Raw genomic sequence first — 20048 nt, forward strand, 5'->3', positions numbered from 1 at the left:
GCCGCTGGAAGAGGATGTTTCTCTTGCCCAGAGCTTTTTATGCCAGCTGTGAGGCTGGAACATTGCTTTGCTCATTGCTTTGCTGTCCCTGTGACCCCGTTAGGAAAGAATTACATCCTCAGAGGAGCTGCAGTGAGCCCTGGCAAGGCTCTGAGGGCTCAGTGCCACAGTGAGGACTGCCGGGGGTAGCAGGAAGGAACATAAAAGCTGAGCCTGGCAGGTGTTTTCCATTTCTACAGTTCATTTTACATTGTCTACATTTAGTGTTTACATGGGGCAGATGCTTCTGCCACCCCTCCTGAGTCCTGGGAAAGTGGAATGAGAGGGAACTGGGGAACTGAGGCATTCTCCAGTTCTCTATCTGCCCTTCTTCCTGCAGTACAATGCTCAGAGCATCAGCCAGGGTTATTTCAAACAGAAAAAGGCCTAAATATACTACCATCCCCATCATCTATCTATCTATCTATCTATCTATCTATCTATCTATCTACCTCCTATTTTTTATATAAAACACCAGAAAAATCTGCTGCATGATCCACAGTAGGAGAACATAAATGCTTCCCCTGATCTGCTGCTGTGAACAAACTTTACTGTTTGAGAATTGCTCATCATCTCCCCACTACTGTAACTTTTCCACAGAAAGAGAAATAAGCAAGTTCATCAAGTAGTAATTTTTACTTGTTAATCACTAGAGAAAGATCTGCTGTTTGAGGACCCCGGAACCCAACAGGTGAGCTGAGGTTACTGTATCTGTACCAGAGCAGAGCACAGTGTAACATCTCTACTAAATGCTGATCTGCATTAATACTCATTTTTGTTTTACCAGTAATTATTTAGTTTAAAAGAATATATAGGAGTAATCATATCCTCTTGCAAAGAAAAAAACCCAGAAAATTATACTGGGAGTAATATCAGTAAGACCATTATAAAATTTTATTGCAGGAAGGACATTTTAGAGGTGTAGTTATTTGAATAATTCTTCAGTAAATATATGTTAATTTGTTCTCATGAGGTCACCATAGACTCTCAAAGTTAAAAATCAAAATTATTGAGAACAACTTTGAAATGCCTGATACAAAAATATAAAGGTGGCCAAGTCCTTTTGTGATTTGCTCTTTGGACTGGAAGTGTTTGTCGTGGTATTTTGAGTCCACTCATAATTTTACTATTACTGGCATGTTGTAACCACTTCTTTCATCAAGTTATTCCAAAATGCTTCAGAAGAACTTGGGCAATATTTCTAGGAAAACAAGCTTACAGTAATGAGTCATAAAGTTCTTTCCTTAACCACTGAGCAGATCTTTCTTGCCCCAGCTCAGAGATCAGAGCTGTTCATAGCAGATCAAGTGAGGAGTTAATTTCTAGGCTGCAGGAGCCTGGAACTCCGTCAAGGTGACAGCACAAGTGTCTGATGGTTAATTCTGAGACCCAGACACCTCTCTCCAGGTGGGCAGAGCTGGCACGTGGCACACACCACCTGAACAGGGAGCAAATGGCAACATTAGTTTTTGATTTCCACTTGATTTGCTCAGCACAGCCCTGTTATTTCACTTGGAGGAGTAAACCTACTTGAAATAACTGAAAACCACTCAACTTCCTAAAATCCTGCTGAGGGCTTGGCTGCCCTGTGATGCCCCAGTGCTGTCCCCATGACACTGTGCACACCCCACTCAGGTACAACAGGACTTCGTCAGCTCTTCAATCAGTGATAACACACAAGTGGCCAGGAGTCAATCTGTTTAGTTAATGGGTCCTTTAATTTTTTTTTGCTATATTAATAAAAAAGTAATCCAATTTATCTGTTTCCTTATGGAGTAACTATTCAGGATTTAAGAAGCAAATACACCATATCCATGAATTGTTCATCAATGCAACCATGATGATGTATATATTTGCACAATCTGAAAAATTGCTATCTTCATCCAAAATGTCGACGCTGGAAGGATGGGAAGCAATTTAGGATAGGAAAAAAATTCTCTTACCCTCATCTTCTGTGAGTGGGCTGGGAAGACAATCAAATCTATAAAGTCCTTGGGAGGCAAGAGGCTGAGTCGTAACTTCTTCCATGCTCAGTCAGCCAAGACCTGCAGTCCATCCTGCCCAGAGGCAGCGGGAGGGGATTCACAGACAGCATTCATGGTCATTTCACAGCGGCTCTGGGCCAGCAGCTCTGCGAGCAGACCAACGCTCTCCTGCCTCTTCTGCTTAGAACGACTCCAGTTCCAGAGTACAGAGAGGTTTAACATTAAGGCATCCATACAGCTCTGGTGTTTGCTTTCATTTAATAAAGATCAATTTACTCAAATACATGGAATGTTGGCACAAAACTAAAGCTTCTGTGGAACAGCTACCAATCATACACAAATACTCCGTGAGGTCCTCTCGACTTGCATTTCTCTGATAGATACACCACAACATGGCTTCAATAATACAAACTGAATGCTGGATCAAATCTCTAAATAATAAGTAGCAGTTAAAGTAAATGGTTTGCTTTATTTGTAAATTATGTACAGAATACATTTGTTTTTAAATTATGATGGAGCAGGAGAAAGAAAACAGCCATCATTTCCAAACCATGCTGCTCCCTTCACCTGCTGGAGATGACATCTCTCTCTGCACCGGATGCACAAAACCAGTTTGGATTTCCTCAGTTGCTGGCACATAGGCTGGAGAAACAGAGAACACTGCAGCCAAATTCAGCACTACCAGCTCCTCTACGGTCAGCAAAATACTTCTGCTAAAACTAGTTTTCTCAGGAAAGTTCTCACAATCTTTTGAAAACAAAATCAAGGAAAATATCAAGAAGGCTGTGGGCTAAGAAGGGCTTTACCTAACTATCAGATGAGGATAACTAGGAATAATCTGAGATTTGGTCATTCAACTTTTACCTGGTTTACAAAAGCGAGTTTGAGAAGCTAGACTAATTGACCAGTTATGCAAGTACCAGAAAATGATGTTTTTCAGTATGTTTGAGGACAATCTGGGCAACCTGTCAATCAATAAAAAAACCTGTCAAATTGATAAAACTTCCGTAAATGGATATTAATGATTAACATAGTACCGAGTAATCAAGTTAATGGTTAAAAAAAATGAAGGAACTAGATATAAAACTGTTTGGTAACACAGATATTTCAGCAAACAAAGATGCTACTGTATGGTCTATGTTTTGGTGATCAGCCAACAAAGAAAATCCAACCATTTGCACATACTTAGTCCCAAACCACAGTGAGTTATGATTTTCCATGTGAAGGCCCACTTTCGGTATCTTCCTCCTCTTCCTCCTCACAATCCCCTTCATCTGTTTGCTGTTCCAGTTCCTCTTTTGTGATCATTTCAAAGTCGTTTCCATTGCCACTACTGTGCTGGGACCTGTCATCTTCGCGCCTGTCACTGTCAGTGTCTGAATGTCGCTCTCCTCCTGAGCCGTCTGTTCCCGAGTTCCTTGTGCCTTCTGTTTTTCCATCCTCCTCTTCCTTCTTCTCACTGTCTGATTTCTCCTCGCTGTCGTATTTTTGCTGCTTTTTGGATTCTGCTTTCTCCTCTTTCTTTAAGTCTGCTTTTGGTCCTTTGTATTCGTGCGTGTACAGGGGCCTGAAGGAGTCAATGAATCCCACATCTGCTGTAAGGTTTGGCAGGAACCAGAAGTGATGCCTTCCTCCAGTGATGAGCCAGATGATAAGGAAAAGGATACAGCGAGCTGTGTGAAAACAAGGGAGAGTTTGGATTTTGTTACGGACACACACAGTGCACAACCACGCTGTGAGAGATGTTCACTGCTAATGCCCACCCCCAGCCAGGGACTGCGGGATATTGGGGGGAACCCCCCATTCCACAATAGCTCTGTGGAGTAGTTTGTTCTTCCCATGTCTCCTCCAGCCCACTAAGCATGGATCTTATCTCTCATTTAGCTCTTAACCCCTGTGCCACAGAAAGCTTTAAAATCCTGGTGACACCATTCTCTCCTCTTAATACGTTTCTGTGCGCAGCTCTGGGTTCGTTCCGCGCTTTTTGTTTAAACGCAGGCAGTAAACGAATCTGCACTACACAGGGAACACCGACAGGTGACACGAGCCTGGGCTCTCTCTCTTCCCGCGGCACAACTGTGACACCCGCTGGCCGCAGGGAAGCGCACACAGGACCCGCCCGGCTGCGGCCGAACGTCCCGGGAGGCGGCACCGCGCAGCCCGAGCTCGGGAAGAGCCGGGCTGCGCCTCTCACACCCCGCGGGCCGACACTCACCGACGGCCAGCAGCAGAATACTGGCGACAAAGCAGCCGGCGCCCACGCTGAGGTAATAAACACCGACGCGCATCTCGGCTGGCCAGAGCGGGAACAGGGTCGCGGCTATAACGGCAATCACTGAGCACGGAGGCAGGACAGAGGCACGAGAAGAAGAAGAATCATTAGTTTTTTCTGGTACATGTACAGAGGTTCCAGGCTTACTGCTCGTTCAAAGTAGTGCCTTAGATTCAGTTAACATCTATACTATTTTAGACTTTAAAGAATAAAATGAGCTGATTTGTCTTATTCTACACAAGTTCTAGGGTCTGAAATGTGTAACTCATGACATGTTTCATATTTTTACATAACCCACATTTGCCCATTGGACAACTCACTGGTTAGCTTAAGGCAGCAGAAATAAACGACTTGTGTGCACTCTGACTTACCAAGTACAAGTCCCATGGCAAAAGTTTTAAAGTGAACAGGGTCATAGATCCACACGTAGACCTACAAGAGAAATGAGGTGGTTTACGCTCAGAACAAGCTCTCTGATAAACATCTCGTGTACTCCCTCCACACTCACTGCCAGGCTGCTGAACAAAAAGCCTTCTGCTCAGCACCTGGGCAGGGCAAGGGGACGTGATTCCTAGGAAGGGTAACTGACAGGTGATGTAATCCTGAGGAAAACAGACAGCAGAACCGCTGGGAAAATGAAAGATTCTGAAACATCACTGAATCGAGGTTTTGGTTTCTTTATTCATTAATGTTGTTCAGCACGAAGCAAAAAAAAAAAGCAAAAAAATAAAAAGTTTCCCAAGTCCACCAAGTGGAAACAGAAAGTCCTGTGAGCTTTGAAAAGAAAACACCGAGCCTGCACACCTGGAACAAAGGAGGCAGCTGGAATGCTCACAGCAGTGGCCCTGTACCCTCTGTCCCACAGCACTGTTAGCTCTCTGTCTGCAGTTGCAACTCCCAGAGCCAAATGTTGTGTGAGAACTGATTCCATTTGAATCTGAGCTGCTCAGCCACAAATGAAAAACTTCTTGGTAAAGTACAGGATTTTCTGAACTAGAAAAATCTGTGATTTTTTTCTTAGCAAACTAAGGAGTTTGAATCTGAGCTTCTAACTATGCAAAGAAGCTGCTGGTTATAGAAACCAGCAACCCTCACTGCAGATGTGTCAATACCAACTACCAGAAGGGCACCTGGGAGGCAGCGGTGATTCCGTGTGATGCAATAAATATTTCACATTCTGCTTCCCACAGGGTGCCAAAGTTAACTGTATTCAGGTGCAGCTGCTGCCAGTCAGCTGTTCTGGGAGCCCAAGCAAGCTGAAGATGGTGACTGGCAGTAAGTGTGTGATATCCAGTATTTCTAAGTGCAAAATAATGAAGGAAAGGGAAAAACCCAGCTCTAATGCAAACACACAAGAACTGGCTCTAATAGCTACTACTTAAAAAAAGCTTTTGTGAATTACAGTTGTTAAAAAATGTCAGCTCATTAATAAACAGAGAAGTAACTGATGTTAAGATAAGCAGTAAATCCTGTGGTATTGCAGATACTGTGATGCAGCCTCATTTGGAATGGGCACTTCATGTAGAGACAACAGGGAGGATCAGAGCTGGGATTCCACATGAGATGGGATGAAACAGAGCAAAGCAAGTGCAGAACTGGGAAAGGTAAAATCAAGATACAAAGGGGAAACACATTTTCTGCACAAGTGATTTATTTACAGAATTTGCTGCCATGTATGTTTTATAACCAAAGGAACACAAGAATCCTGGGGGAGATTCCAGTACAGCCACACACAGCATCAACACAGCGCAGTAAAACTTACCACTTCTCCCAAACTTGAGAAGCACAAATGTGACTCTGTACATTACAGAGCTGGTAAATAATTAAAGTGTTTGTCTTCCAGAACAGCAAAGCACACAGAAGTATTTAAGGCCACAATTTCAGTGTTAAAGTTAGGATGAGCACTCAGGAATGACCAAGGGTTGTCTATCTGCTCCAATCACAAAGCCAGGCGGGTATTTTTTATTTCCCCTCCTGTGACTGAACACGGTGTCCTGGAAGGCTGGTTTGGCTTAGAACAATTTTGGCATGGCAGTCAGTGGCTGTGGGATAAGCTGGGCTGGAGGGACTTCAGGAGAATTTGTCCCACCCTCCTGTCCCAGGCAGGGTCAGCTCCACCAGCCCCTGAATCCACCCTGACGACAAACACTTCACCTCATGGCCACCAACACCTCACCTACTGGTAAGGAAGTTTTCTTTGGGATTTTTTTTAAAGTTACTATCCTCTATTCACCTGTCTTTAACCTGTCCTTGAAGTATCTGAAAATCTGCTTCCAAGATCAGCCATCACATTGCTATTAATTTTTCTTTCAACGTGTCAAGAAGGAGTTTGCAGAAATCCAGTAAAGGACAGTATTTTCTGACACTAGCATGGTGACACCCAAAGCTGAAAAGCACCCAGAAATCTTACCTCATTTCCATCCAAGAAAACTTGGTCTTCATGTGGCTCAAGTTTAAATTTCCTCTTAGTTTCCTTTTTCTTGGGTGTTCCTGGGCTATCATCCTGAGGACAAACATAAATATTTTATCTATAGCTAATATATATAAAAATATTATATAATTAAAATACATATACAAACTATTAAAAATAAAAATTACCAAAAATCAATGTTTTAATTTTTATATTTAATATTGTACATTATCTTTACGATATATTTTTATTTAATTTACAGTATCTGTTAGTATATTTAATCTGGTAACTTTTCACAAACTTATGATCATGTTCACACTTTTTTGTTTTTTTTTTTAAAGTAAAGACACTTTATTTCCTCCTGTTCTTATTGATTATCAACTGGGTACCTCAAAAATCAAGGAAAATTGTAAGTAGAGAGAAATTGCATTTTTAATGTCTAAGGACTAGACTATGACTTCAGGAGTACACTGTGGCATCAATGCCTAGCAAAGCTGGGTGATACTAACAGGAAGTCTGTACAGAGATCAAGAACAGAGAACAACACTTCACCATCACTGACTTTGTTAGAATGATTTGCTATTTTAGTGCCATATTTACCAAATGGATATCCTGGCAGAATCAGTTTCTGCCCATTTATTCTTTGTCCTCCTCAGTCTCTTTTTGGATCTTGTGCTTCCTCTTCCCTGTCTCCTGTTTGCTTCTCTTTGCTTACTTCGTTGTGAGAAACTAACTTGGTGGTTTTTGTCCTGTGTTTCATTCAAGTTCCTACCCACTGGCTTATATAATCCACTAAATATCTGTTCAATAAATAATGATTAGTTTAAAAATTAACATTCATTTAATAATGTACCTCCCCTCATAACAGAGGAATGGAGCAGTTTGTGACTTTGATAATCAGCACCTTGCAGTACCTCAGGGGCTGGGTAATCTTACACTGGGCTGGGACTGCAGTGGGATTGTCCTGTTTGTAATTCTTTTATTCACCATTTAGGTTTCTCTGGACAGTCAAACCTTTGGAGACAGACTGCAACTCTCACTAGATGTGCCATTATTTCACTCATGAATGTCTGAATGGGACTAACTTTGGACCACTATCCTACTATCACTGATTCAGAGCACTGAATGTAGAAGAAACACCATATTCACCCATCAAGGTTCTCCTGCAGCTTCCCAACATGTTAGAAATTCTGTTCTGCTAATAATAAATAAGTAATAAAACCAATCAGGAGTGAAAACAAACCCGAACCACAGTACAGCAGTGGTAGTTTAAACTTGGAAGCTCAAGTGCAAGGAAGCAGGATGCAGGCAGTCATGGAAGCTGTTACACAGGCCCCACATACCAAATGTGACATTCCAAACATTCCCGTTACCAAACACTGCAAAACTGCTTTGTTTCACTGGTGCAGCTGCAGGCTTTGGATGTTTGGTCACATGCACACGTGTCACTCTATGGTAACTGATGTACACAGCCCCCCTGCCTGCTGCCACTGCAGGGAAACAGCTTTTGATGAACTCAGCCCACATTAAAAGATGACAAGGTACACAAAGGCCAACTGAAGCCCCTCTTTTGATCCAGACCAAAATAAGACAAATTCAAAAGGTAACAAAAAAAAAAAAAGCAGCATAATTTAAAGTTGAAAACAGGAAAATAAAGCATAGTGTATTTTAGAATAATCAACACCTGAGCCAGTGCAATGTTAACAATCTGTGTATGTATTCGTTACAGGTTTGTCTCTTCCCTTACACAGTACTTACCTTCTTACACTCATCTTTTTCACCATCCTTTTTCTTTTCCTTTTCTTTCTCCTTCTTCGTTTTTTCATCTTTGCCACTTTCCTTCTTGCTCTTTTTCTCCTCTTCTTTCCCACTCTCAGCCTTTCCTTTTTCCTTTTCTTTCTTTGTATCCTTGTCAGGTTTCATTTTCATCACTTTCAACGCTCGATGAAAGAACTGTTTTTTCAGGAGTCTTAAAATGAAATAAGTTAGATGATTCATTTAAGTGCAGCTGCAAGAACAACATTTACACTCAATTACGTTATCAGACACCATTCTAGATTCTCTCTCTAACATAATAACGACCAGCATGACTGAAAGGCAAGGTCACAATCATCTGCTCTATTTACAGCTACACACACCAGACCTACTTATCCCATGTCCTGCCCGTTGCTTTGCTTTTTTTGGTTCATCTGTTCAAAACTGGGTAACAACTGTACTTTTCTGAGGTAGCATTTTGCAGATTTAAATGAACACACAAGATGTAGGATACAGCAACCCACCAGATCCATTTAATTATCTTTCCTGTTAATGCAATTCCTGCAAAAATATTTATTTTCAAGTTCATGTCAAAAAAAAAAATTATTTTCAAGTTCATGTCAATGTATTTCATAGCAAAAATAAGGAAGTGGACATACAGCTCATCAAGATCTCTGGTAACTGATGCACAATGAACAGAACTGCTCTGCTGAAACTGTGGTACCTGTGCCAAGTCTGGCCTTCCTGTCAGCCACAAACAGACCTTATTGCAAGTGTATATATTATCTGTTTATGTAGGAGATATAAAGATATAAAGATATGGCAAGCAGGGCACCAGGATGCAGTATTTGGTATTCTTAAGGTGGTCACCAACTAGACACATCCTTGAAAGGAGCACAGCCGAATTCCCAACAGGAAGAGCAGCAGAGAATCCTGCTCCTCAGACAGCAGGGACAGAGAGATTTGAGAGCTCTGACCCTGCTGACTTCAAATATTGGCAGAACTCAGGAAACTCCTTTGGTGCACCTTGCTGCCCCAAGCAGTGCAGTGAAAGCCTGGCAGAGTTCTGGGAACAAAAATTATGAGACTACATCATTTCCACCCTCCAACACAGCAGTGTAAATCATTACAATCATTATTTTTGCATACATCCTGAACTTTTAGCATGCACAAAGCCCAAGTTACAGTGGTTCCTAAATAACTGTGACATCGGGACAACCACAGCCATTAATGACACTGAAGAAGTAGCCTGGGTCATACCTGTTGCAGTAATCAACTACAGACTCTCGGGTTGTAAAGAGAGCCTCCTCTCCTTTCTTTGCCTTTGCCCATTTAGAATCCAGGAGGCAATCCACAGCTTTTGAAGCTAGAGAAAAAAAATGAATTAAAATGCATTCAAATTAACATTATTTTTAACATTTAGTCTACATTCCTTGAACCACAATGACCAGTCTGTTCTGGTGATGTTCCATATAATTTTAATCTTTCAAGTAAGAGTAGTCACTATTCTGAAATATATTCCTCTTGACATCACACAACTTTAAACCACAGAGTGAAAAGTTTATTGCATTTACTCCAGGCTAGTGAGATTAATTTTATGGCGTCCTAATACCTAGATAAGTCTTCAAAACCAAACTACTTATTAGATAAAGTACTATTAATAAAAATAAAACAGCCTCTCCCACCCTCCAAGTGCAATGTTAGAAGAAACCAGAATTCTCCAGTTAAAAGCAACCCTACCAATAAAATAATCAACTCGGTGGCCCATCATGTTGGTGGATTTGGTTGGACAGTTGAAGCGCAAGTATTTAGCAACAGCCTTCTCCTCCTTGAATGGCTCACCAACTTCCTGCAGTGGGAAAAGTCAAAAGTTACTAATACAGTTTTAAACACATAAGAAAATCACCCTTTTGGGCTTAAAAAATCAGATGTTGCAAAGTCTTCGTTATTTCACGGGAATATATAAATAACAAATAAAATATAAAGGATGGGGAAATAGGTCAAGTCATTTTTCTGGAGAACTTTCTGTCTACAGGAAGCAAAAAAGCAGCAAATCTGAAGTGAGATGAACTGAAGGTAAGGAGGACAAACTCCTTTAGCAGATCTGTAGAAAGAGCAAACTAAAGGAAGGCCTAAGAGGAAAGCAGCACGTGGGAAGCTGCTTAAGGTACACAGCTGGGATGGAAACAGGTGTGAAGCGGGGAACAAGAAAAAGCAGAGTGAGGAAAGAGTGTGTATGAAATGACAGCCATGTAGGCACTCTGACAGAGCAGCTCAGATTTCACATGACAAGGAGAAAACCATGTTGAAAAGAAGCTGAAAGATTTGGCTAGAAAGTTTCTTTGCCCACTTTGACTACAGAATGAGTACCCTTGAGGAGATTCTTCCAATCTGCAGAGCAGAACATCAGGATGAAAGCACAGCAGGATGAAATTGAACCATCAAAACCAGTGTTTTATGAGAAGGGAGCCCTTAGTTGGCACACATTCACAAATTCTGTGCTTTACCACCTTGCAGAGAGGTAACAACTCCGAGCTGTATAAGGCAGAAGGATGGAGATGGGCATTTGCAGTTACGTAAAATTAAGATCTAATACCTGCAAGCAGGGAATGGAAGAACTTTCTAATGGTCCTGCTTCACAAAAACATATCTGAAAAAACCCATAGGTTGGGATATTAAACTGACTTATGCTAACTTCCTCAAAATTCTTTTCCATAAATTCTTTTAATCCCTAAGGTTTAATTCTCCAAGCCCGCTGCTACTTGTGGATCAGTAACACAGAAACACGGGACAGCTTTCCACACTGCAGTGCCTCTGCTGTACCTGTTCCTCTCGTGCTGCCTGAAGAAATAGATTGTATCAGTCACAAACCAGATTGGACCTTTACAGGAATAAAAGTTTCAGAGTCTCTTTAAAGACCCGATATTCCTAAAGGTCAATAAACATATACAACCTCCATTACTGCTTTTAAGATGTATAATCATAATATCACAAGCTGCATGTTAAATGGAAATGCAAGGTGAAATAGCTGTGTTTACACCAGAATAAAAGCTTCAGATGGTAAGAGTTGTTAATTTTCAACAGCTAACTTTCAAAACCAACTGGTTAATGAGTATCCTTCTAGAGGAGACTGTTGCTTTTCCTGCCTGAGGAGAATTTTAAGAGAATAATACAGACACAAGGTATGCAAATAACCACGAGACTCCATAGCCCTTAGTTCTCAGACTTTTCAAAAAATCCTCCATATGAAAAAGAAATATGCTCACTCACCAGGTAGTTTCAAAAATGTGCCCAAATTAGGCCAGATGATCCTAACAGTCCTCAAATGGATATTACCTCCTGCTGCAGGTTCAATCCATTTTCCTAATTTTTAAATTTTAAAAATCTGTATTGAACATTAGATAAGAAAACGATTCCCTGACAGTGCCATGTATGCACATAATTTATGTTTTGTGGTTTCAGGTCCTCTTACATGGTACAGTTATACAGTAACTGTAAATCAAACCGAGCCACCAAATTTGGTACCAGAGTAATTGAACAGCAACAAAAGGGGTTCCAATGCACTGAAATAAAAAAGTGACTGTGTCCCATCATTGCCAATGGGATAAGACACCAGGAGACTGGGAAATGCAGGCAGCAACTGTGTGTGAAATGCAGCTTTTCTAGTAATTCCTGTCAGCAAATGAAATTTGGAACAATCCACATGGCAAACGTTCTTCACAAGACGGGCAGTAAAACAGACAAACTGCAGATATTCTCATCAGTGTTAATTCCTCTGCTAAGGTGGTTTTTCTCCTTCTTCCTAAAATATTTATGATCCTGCTGGGTCATGTGATGCACTACACAGGCAGGGGTTGGCACCAGGAGATTTTTTTTTATTGCTCCTTTCTCTCTATTGCTTTGTCTGTGAGGCACAGTTTCATACCAGCCCAAACAAAAAAAGCTGCCCAGTGAGAGAGACTGCCACAGTTCAACTGAGCTCATTCTGAGAAAGTGTCCCCTGAAATTCAATCCCTATTTTTCATCCTATTTTCATCCTTTTGTTTGCAGAGCAGGGCTTCTGTTAAAATGTGAAAATAAATGACTGACAGAAAATAATATATTCCATCAATAAATGAAATCAACCAAAGCAATGGTAAGTTCATTACCCTAGGCACAACTTTCAAAAGTTGCAGTTCAACTAAATTTTGTGTTCATTTTTAAAAGTAGCCCAGGCTGTCACTAGACAGCATGTAAAATGTAGAGATTTACAATCCCTGGTGACTTACAAACTCTGGCCATTAAAAACAAAATCAAACCAAATTTCTTACTTGTCTAGACAGTACTCCACCTACTGACAGGAAAAGCAGTCCTCAGCCTAGTGACTTGCTAGAAATGCAAAGACATTTTAAATTTTTAAGAATAATTCTCCATCACAATTCTGTCCTATATGAATTCATAAAAGGACAATCAAACCCATGGACCTTCCCGACTCACTGAAGTGAAGGGAAAGTCCTAATCAAACTTACCATCATCTCCCAGATCAAAGCACAGCACAGTCCCTTCTGCACTTCAATGCACGGATGCAGCTCCCAGTTAATGCAACCCCCAGCTGGGACTGCAGCACCAGAGAGGCCTGAACACACCACAATAACACCTGAACTGAGCCACTGAATTCTCCCCCTCAGCTCTACCCAAGCATGGCTTATTCAGGTTTTCCTACTCCTGGGACACTCAGTGGATGACAAAAGGGCAGAGCACATTTCTGCTTTGAAATCTGCACTCATTTTATTCCCTCTTCGCGTCACAGTTGCAAGAAGACAGGTATGACCCAAGACAGGCCAATTTCCTTCCACAACCCGGTAACACAAACAGGGTTTCTGGAAAATCAGAAGGGAGTAAAGGATGGGTGTCACTAGCAAGACAAGTTATTCCATGTGCAGCCAAATGCATTACAAGGATTTATGCTCCTCTGCTTCCAAAGGGTCATCAAAATTATTTCAATGAAACAATATCCAGTTGATTTCTTTGCTCTTTGATTTTCAGAACACCATCCCTCAAAGCAGACTGCTGAAGCCTAATAGCTGACACAGTTTTCAGATAAGAAAAAGAAGAAATTTAAGCACATTTATCATGTGGTGCCTGCTTTTCAGGCTGAGAGGCTACATCAAAAATGACACTGTGTCAGCCCAGATTCCATTCCACACACCTCATTATCAAGACTCTACAACTGCACCAGCCTACTCTTCTCTTCTCTTCTCTTCTCTTCTCTTCTCTTCTCTTCTCTTCTCTTCTCTTCTCTTCTCTTCTCTTCTCTTCTCTTCTCTTCTCTTCTCTTCTCTTCTCTTCTCTTCTCTCCTCTCCTCTCCTCTCCTCTCCTCTCCTCTCCTCTCCTCTCCTCTCCTCTCCTCTCCTCTCCTCTCCTCTCCTCTCCTCTCCTCTCCTCTCCTCTCCTCTCCTCTCCTCTCCTCTCCTCTCCTCTCCTCTCCTCTCCCTCTCCTCTCCTCTCCTCTCCTCTCCTCTCCTCTCCTCTCCTCTCCTCTCCTCTCCTCTCCTCTCCTCTCCTCTCCTCTCCTCTCCTCTCCTCGTGATGTGCACATCACAGCTTGGGCTGAGCTGCAGGATTCTCTTTTTCCCTTCCCAGTTGACTGTCAGGATCCCAGAGTGGATGTTCTGGGGCAGGGTACTGGTGCTGCTGCTATTTGTACTTTGCCTAAAATAAACCAACGTGCCATAGACCAAGGGAAAGCACAGAAATTGGCATGACTGGAGTGGGGAGGGGGAAACAAACACACCAGGGTGTTCGAACTTGCTCTTAGGACACCCCAATTTCCTCAGTGACTAACAAACACAAACTTGCCCGACTCCTGCACTGATGACCAGCACAAGGACTGCCCCAGGTCTCTTAAAAGAAACTGTGGCAGAGCCATGTGGAGAAACCAGTTCTTCTGGATTAACGTGGCCATGTGCTGGCCACAAAACATTAACTTTTCTTTACAGAAAAAGATTAGCAGATGTTTTGCAGTCCGTATCCTATGAAAACAGAAGTATCTGTTTTCTTCCCTCTTTCTTTTTAACCACTGCTAATTTTTTAGAGCAAAACATACAGAACTCTGTAAACATACAGAGTTCTAAAACAGATCCAAGGAGCAATGTACAGTGTTTTGAAGCCAAAACACACCAGCTTCAGTCCCCTTCCAACCCCAGGCCAGCTGTTCTGACTTTTTCCCTTCCCACCTCCAAAAATGTAACTCAAGATTTCCAAAAGACTGATTCTTGTTTCAATGACAACTCAGGCTGCTACTTTTCATTCCTATTTTTCAACCTTTTTTTGCCCCCTTGATCTTTGTTTCTTCCTCCTCTATCAGCTGATACCACTCAGCTTTCAAAGACATAATTTAACCAGTCTCCTTCGTTATCATCCCACTCATCTCTACTAGAATTTATGAAGAAAATAAAGCCAAATGACCAAGCTGGAGTAAAATATATGTTACTGGAAAACCATTGCATTGTCCTTTCTGCAGATCCTTTTCAGAGTCATTCACACAAAACTGCAGCACGGGAGCAGCAGTGCAGCTGTGCATTTTCTTTCCAGCAGAACCCAAACCATAACCGGACCCAGCTGTAGGCTACAACAGTTAATGATTAGTAGATGTCCTTCATCAGGAGAATCTCAGAACTTGAATCAAAGGAAAAAAGTCAACAAGGAAAGTACCTGTCATTAATGGCACTGATGCCACCTCAGCCATCAATTTGCAGTGAGACATTGACCCATGAAGTGCCCAGGAGCTGTTTTCTCTCTTTTCAGGAGCAGTATTTATGTGCATTAACATTTCTGGAGTGCAGGACATAGCAACAAGGTGCGGCGTGAAGCGCTGGTAATCCCAACGCAAAGATCAGCCCAAAACCTGACAGGGCCAGACTAAAACTGTGCACGTGGAATGCAGCCAAGGTAATGAAAACTTAATGCCTGTTGAACAGTCACACTGCAGAGCTGCCAGCACAGTGCCACGTGTTACCCGGCCCAGAGGAAACAACACTGAACATTTTGTGGTTAAGTGAATATTTCAGGACACATATGGAAAAAAATATAGTTCCAAGACATGAGGTAGCTTTGATCAGGTTGCTGGAGTAACAGGCATTCAAAGGCATCACCCATCTTTTGAGATGTATTTTGTCTAAAACAAAAAGATTAAACTAGCCATTAGACAACATATGTTGTTTTTCTGTCAGTAAGTCCTTTATGCACAGCGAGCATTCTTGATTTCAGACATGTGAATCACGTGGGAGCCACTGGGTAAGCAATCTGCATCCTACAGAGCAGCCTCCCGTCACTACTGCATGTCTGAATTAATCTCCGTGTTGATTACAGCTCAATTACCACCAGGAATGACACTTCGAGAATTTTACCTCTGAAACACCCTTGTTCAAACTTCTGAAGTTAAAATTCTTGCAACTTTTGGAACTTTCAGAGGAAGAGTCCAAGCTATGCAGCACACACTGGGCAATGTGTCTTTTGATGAAAGTGCATTCCATGAAACACATCCTTCCTGGGACTGCTTCCGATGGAAACACGGAGCAGGCTAGACAGAGCTTTGAACTATTTCTGAGCCTTTTTTCATGTCCAGCTGACATGACTACCATGATTTTAATCTTGATGGCAAGCATAAAATCCTACAAAAATTCATTCCAAACCCAGGTTCTGCACCCGTGGTTTTGCTAATTGAGCTTCATTGCATCAGCCTCATCCACAGCTAAAAACACCAACTTTTCCCAAGAACCTCACTCCTGTCAAGAAATACAGCATATTCTGATGTCAGATTTGTGTGCAGTACAATAAATAATCACCTTAAATTAAGTACACACTGCTAAAACACTTGAAGCACCTACGAATAAAAATCCCACACTTGATTTTAAAAGAAGACACTTGCAGCATGAGCCTGAAAAACGTGATAATCATACTGCAAATATGCCAGTAAAGTTCAAAAAGCTTAAGAAAAATGAAATCCAAAACCCACTACCAAGAAAAAGATGAGTTGTTTTATTCACTGACCAATTAAGAACACCCCTTGGGCATCCACCAGTACTCTTTGTCCACTGTCTTGTCTTCCCATTGCTGTTGACCTACACTAGGAACCTATGATCATACACATTTATTTGCATAATTATATCACAAATTTAGGCAATGACCTTAAGTTTTAAAACCCAGCCACCGATTTAATTACTAACAATCTGGGAAATACTTTTACTGCTAACAGGCTGGAAATTAAGTATGTGCTTAACTGCCTGCAAGACCACAGCCTTGGGTGTTATAGAAACATTAAATTATGTTTGGATTTGATTTGATGGGTGCTTTATTGAGCTGTTGTCATCCTTGGAAAGGGCCAGCCTATAAAAATCTTAAAAAGAGAACAATTCTGTGATGTTTTGCAATAATTCATGGAATGCTGTGATGGATAAGGCTCGTTCAACAAGATTTTGATTAATGACTCCTTGCATTTCTCCCCCTGCCTCGCTAATTGGAACTAAAGGGAAAAAAGGATCCTTTTCAGGTATAGGCAGATCTCCATCTTCCTGGGGGAAGGGAAAGTGGGCTGGGAAAGGGAAGGCTGAGAAAGGAGAGGGCAGCCAAGCAGAAGGGTGACTTATGAAGCATGCATTGTTGAATGGCTCTGTGATCTCTCCCGTGAATATTATCTGTTCTTACAGCAATAAACCCCATACAAACACTATTTAGGCCGAGTGTTGATAACACATAACAGTAACGAGTGTTGTGGTCACTGATACTGTAAGTACGCCCAAAACGTGCATTAAAAACCCTGCAAAACTCCCTGTAAAAATTACACCTCGACATACCAGGCTCCCAGGTAAGTGAAAACAACAAAGGAGCCCTCAGTTTGCCTCTCAGTGCCACCACACAATTATCACTACATTTTAACACGATCTCAAAGCTGATTAGGTCTATTTATAGGCGTGCCTGTTTGTTTATGTTTTCCAGACACAAATTTCCTTTCCTTCCCGCATCATTTCCTGGCTGGGGCACGTTTGCTTTTCAGATGCTTTTACCATCTGTCCCACATCTTCTGCTTACGATCCCGGGCCGGACACGCTGGGTGAAGGTGCAGCTCCCGGGTGTTTTGGTGTTACCCGCACTAAGCTATTGTTCGACACTGATAACCGGGGAGATTCTGAGTATAACACGGCGATTAAAAATGGGGAACAGCTCCAAATGTCATTTTTAGGACACGGAGAGACGAAGAACTTCTGAGGGCGCAGAGCCCACGGGGATGAAGCGGGGGCGCCTCTGATGCGCCGGGGGGCCCCGCTGGCTGCCCCTCAGCCCTGAAACGCTCCTACTTGAGCTCCACCATTCTGTTTTCACAGCGTTTACCAATCTGCTAGAAAATTCTGAGGAGAGCCTGCCAGCCCGGGCTCCGGCCCCGACCTGAGGGGCTCCCGGTGCCCCGAGACTGGGGCGCTCTCAACGCGGGCCGCCCGCAGCCGCCACCTCGCAACAGCGTCGGGCGGGAAGGCCGCGGGGGAAGCCGCTCTAAGCACGGAGAGGGGGAGCCACCGGGCGAGGAGGGAGGGATAGAGAGGAGGGGGAGTCTCGGGTACCTGGACGCGCTTCCTGTGCCTCCGCCGCTCCGCCATGTTGTCCCCGTCCGCTCCGCCGGTGACGCGCGGGGGGGGGGGGGGGCGGCGGCCTCGCGAGAGGTGGCGGGAGCGAGCGGAGGGGCGGGAAGGGGGCGCGCCCGCAGCGCCTCCGCCCATCACCGTCCCTCAGCGCCTCAGCGACCCGCCTGGGTCCCTCATGGTGCCCTCTCCATCCCTCAGCGCCTCAGCGACACGACTCGGTCCCTCCTAGTGCCCTCTCCGTCCCTCAGCGACCCGCCTCGGTCCCTCATGGCGCCCTCTCCATCCCTTCGCCCCTCAGCCACTCGCCTGGGTCCCTCACCATGCCCTCCGTCCCTCAGCACCTCAGCGACTCGCCTGGGTCCCTCATAGTGCCCTCTCCATCCCTCAGCGCCTCAGCGACCCGGCTCCGTCCCTCACCTTGCCCTCTCCATCCCTTCGCCCCTCAGCCACTCGCCTGGGTCCCTCACCATGCCCTCCGTCCCTCAGCACCTCAGCGACTCGCCTGGGTCCCTCATAGTGCCCTCTCCATCCCTCAGCGCCTCAGCGACCCGGCTCCGTCCCTCACCTTGCCCTCTCCATCCCTTCGCCCCTCAGCGACCCGCCTCGGTCCCTCATAGTGCCCTCTCCGCCCCTCAGCGCCTCGCCTCGGTCCCTCATAGTGCCCTCTCCATCCCTCCGCCCCTCAGCGACCCGCCTGGGTCCCTCACATTGCCCTCTCCATCCCTCAGTGCCTCAGCGACACGACTCGGTCCCTCGTAGTGCCCTCTCCATCCCTTCGCCCCTCAGCGACCCTCCTCGGTCCCTCCCCGACCCGTCATGGTTCACCCCTCTCCCCTCAACGCTTCATCGCACCTCGGTACCTCAGTCCCCTCCATCCCGCCTCGGTCCCTCATTCTCTTCATGCCGCCTCAGCGCCTCCCCCAGCCCTGATCCCGCCTCAGCCCCTCAGCCCTCACCACCTCGCCTCGGTTCCTCAGCCCCTCACCGACCCCCCCTCAGCGCCCTCCCTCCTCAGAATCACAGGATTGTTAGAGCCGAAAGGGACTCTGGAGATCATCCAGTCCAAATCCCCTGCCAAGGCACGGTCACCCAGAGCAGGTGACACAGGAACGTGTCCAGGTGAGTTTGAAATGTCTCTACAGAGGGAGACTCCACAAACTACCCGGACAGCCTGTTCGAGTGCTCTTCCACCTTCATGTTGGGGTGGAACTTCTTGTGTTTTACTTTATGGCCATTGCTCCTTGTCCTGTCACAGGGCACCACTGAGAGCCCCTCAGCCCCTCTTCCCGCTCAGCCCTTGACCTTGCTCCAGCTCTGGCTGTAAAAGTCTGTTTTAAGTTTTGATACACTGAAATAGGATGTAAGGCCTTAAAGATGCTCAATACAGCACCTTTGTTAACTGGTACTTATTTAAACAAACTCATTACTGAGACCCTATGTACTTACAGAATTAGATTCAGAAAGCAACCTATATAAAGCAGAAGGGCCTTTTGCCAGAGGTTGTCCCACATACTTGTGCTATGAGGTCACTGGAGTTAGCAAAGCGTAAAATCATTTATCCTGGCTCTGTGTTTCCAAACCACACCCTGGCACTTTGGGATGGAAAAGTATGTGCAAGGCTGCATTGTCTTGTCCAGTCCCCTCAAATCTTGTTGCCCCTTTCTGTTCCTATGATTTGGAACTCTCAGATTGAAAACTGAGCAACTAAGAACCTTAAAAAGCTTCCAGCAGCATATTTGCCCCTCAGTTTCAGTGCCAGGTTTTGTGCTCTTTCTGGTACGACATCTTTTTCTGTTGAATGTTTTCCTTTTGCTGTTGCTGGGCAGAAAATCTATACAAGTTACAAATTAAGCTGACTGACTGCAGAGTAAGTGAACTAGAAAAGTGTAATTCAAAAGATGAACTTCTAGGTAGAGGGAATTGAAGTTTTTATGGTTACAATAAAACAATGCCTCGTAAAAAGCAGGCA

General features: G+C 43.8%; 1 protein-coding gene across 1 annotated transcript; it reads right to left on the reverse strand.

Annotated features, from left to right (window-relative positions):
• Positions 1–1738: 1738 nt before the first annotated feature.
• On the reverse strand, positions 1739–18177 carry SEC62 (SEC62 homolog, preprotein translocation factor). The gene is made up of 8 exons (XM_038146117.1): positions 18059–18177; positions 10202–10310; positions 9722–9827; positions 8465–8675; positions 6707–6799; positions 4668–4728; positions 4240–4359; positions 1739–3697 (listed from the first exon to the last, which is right to left on the reverse strand). Exons 1-8 carry the CDS (start codon positions 18092–18094, stop codon positions 3231–3233), a joined length of 1203 nt encoding a protein of 400 aa, XP_038002045.1. The 5' UTR covers positions 18095–18177; the 3' UTR covers positions 1739–3230.
• Between the last annotated feature and the right edge of the window lie 1871 nt (positions 18178–20048).

Source organism: Motacilla alba, chromosome 9 (assembly GCF_015832195.1).
Source record: "Motacilla alba alba isolate MOTALB_02 chromosome 9, Motacilla_alba_V1.0_pri, whole genome shotgun sequence".
Lineage (NCBI taxonomy): Eukaryota > Metazoa > Chordata > Aves > Passeriformes > Motacillidae > Motacilla > Motacilla alba.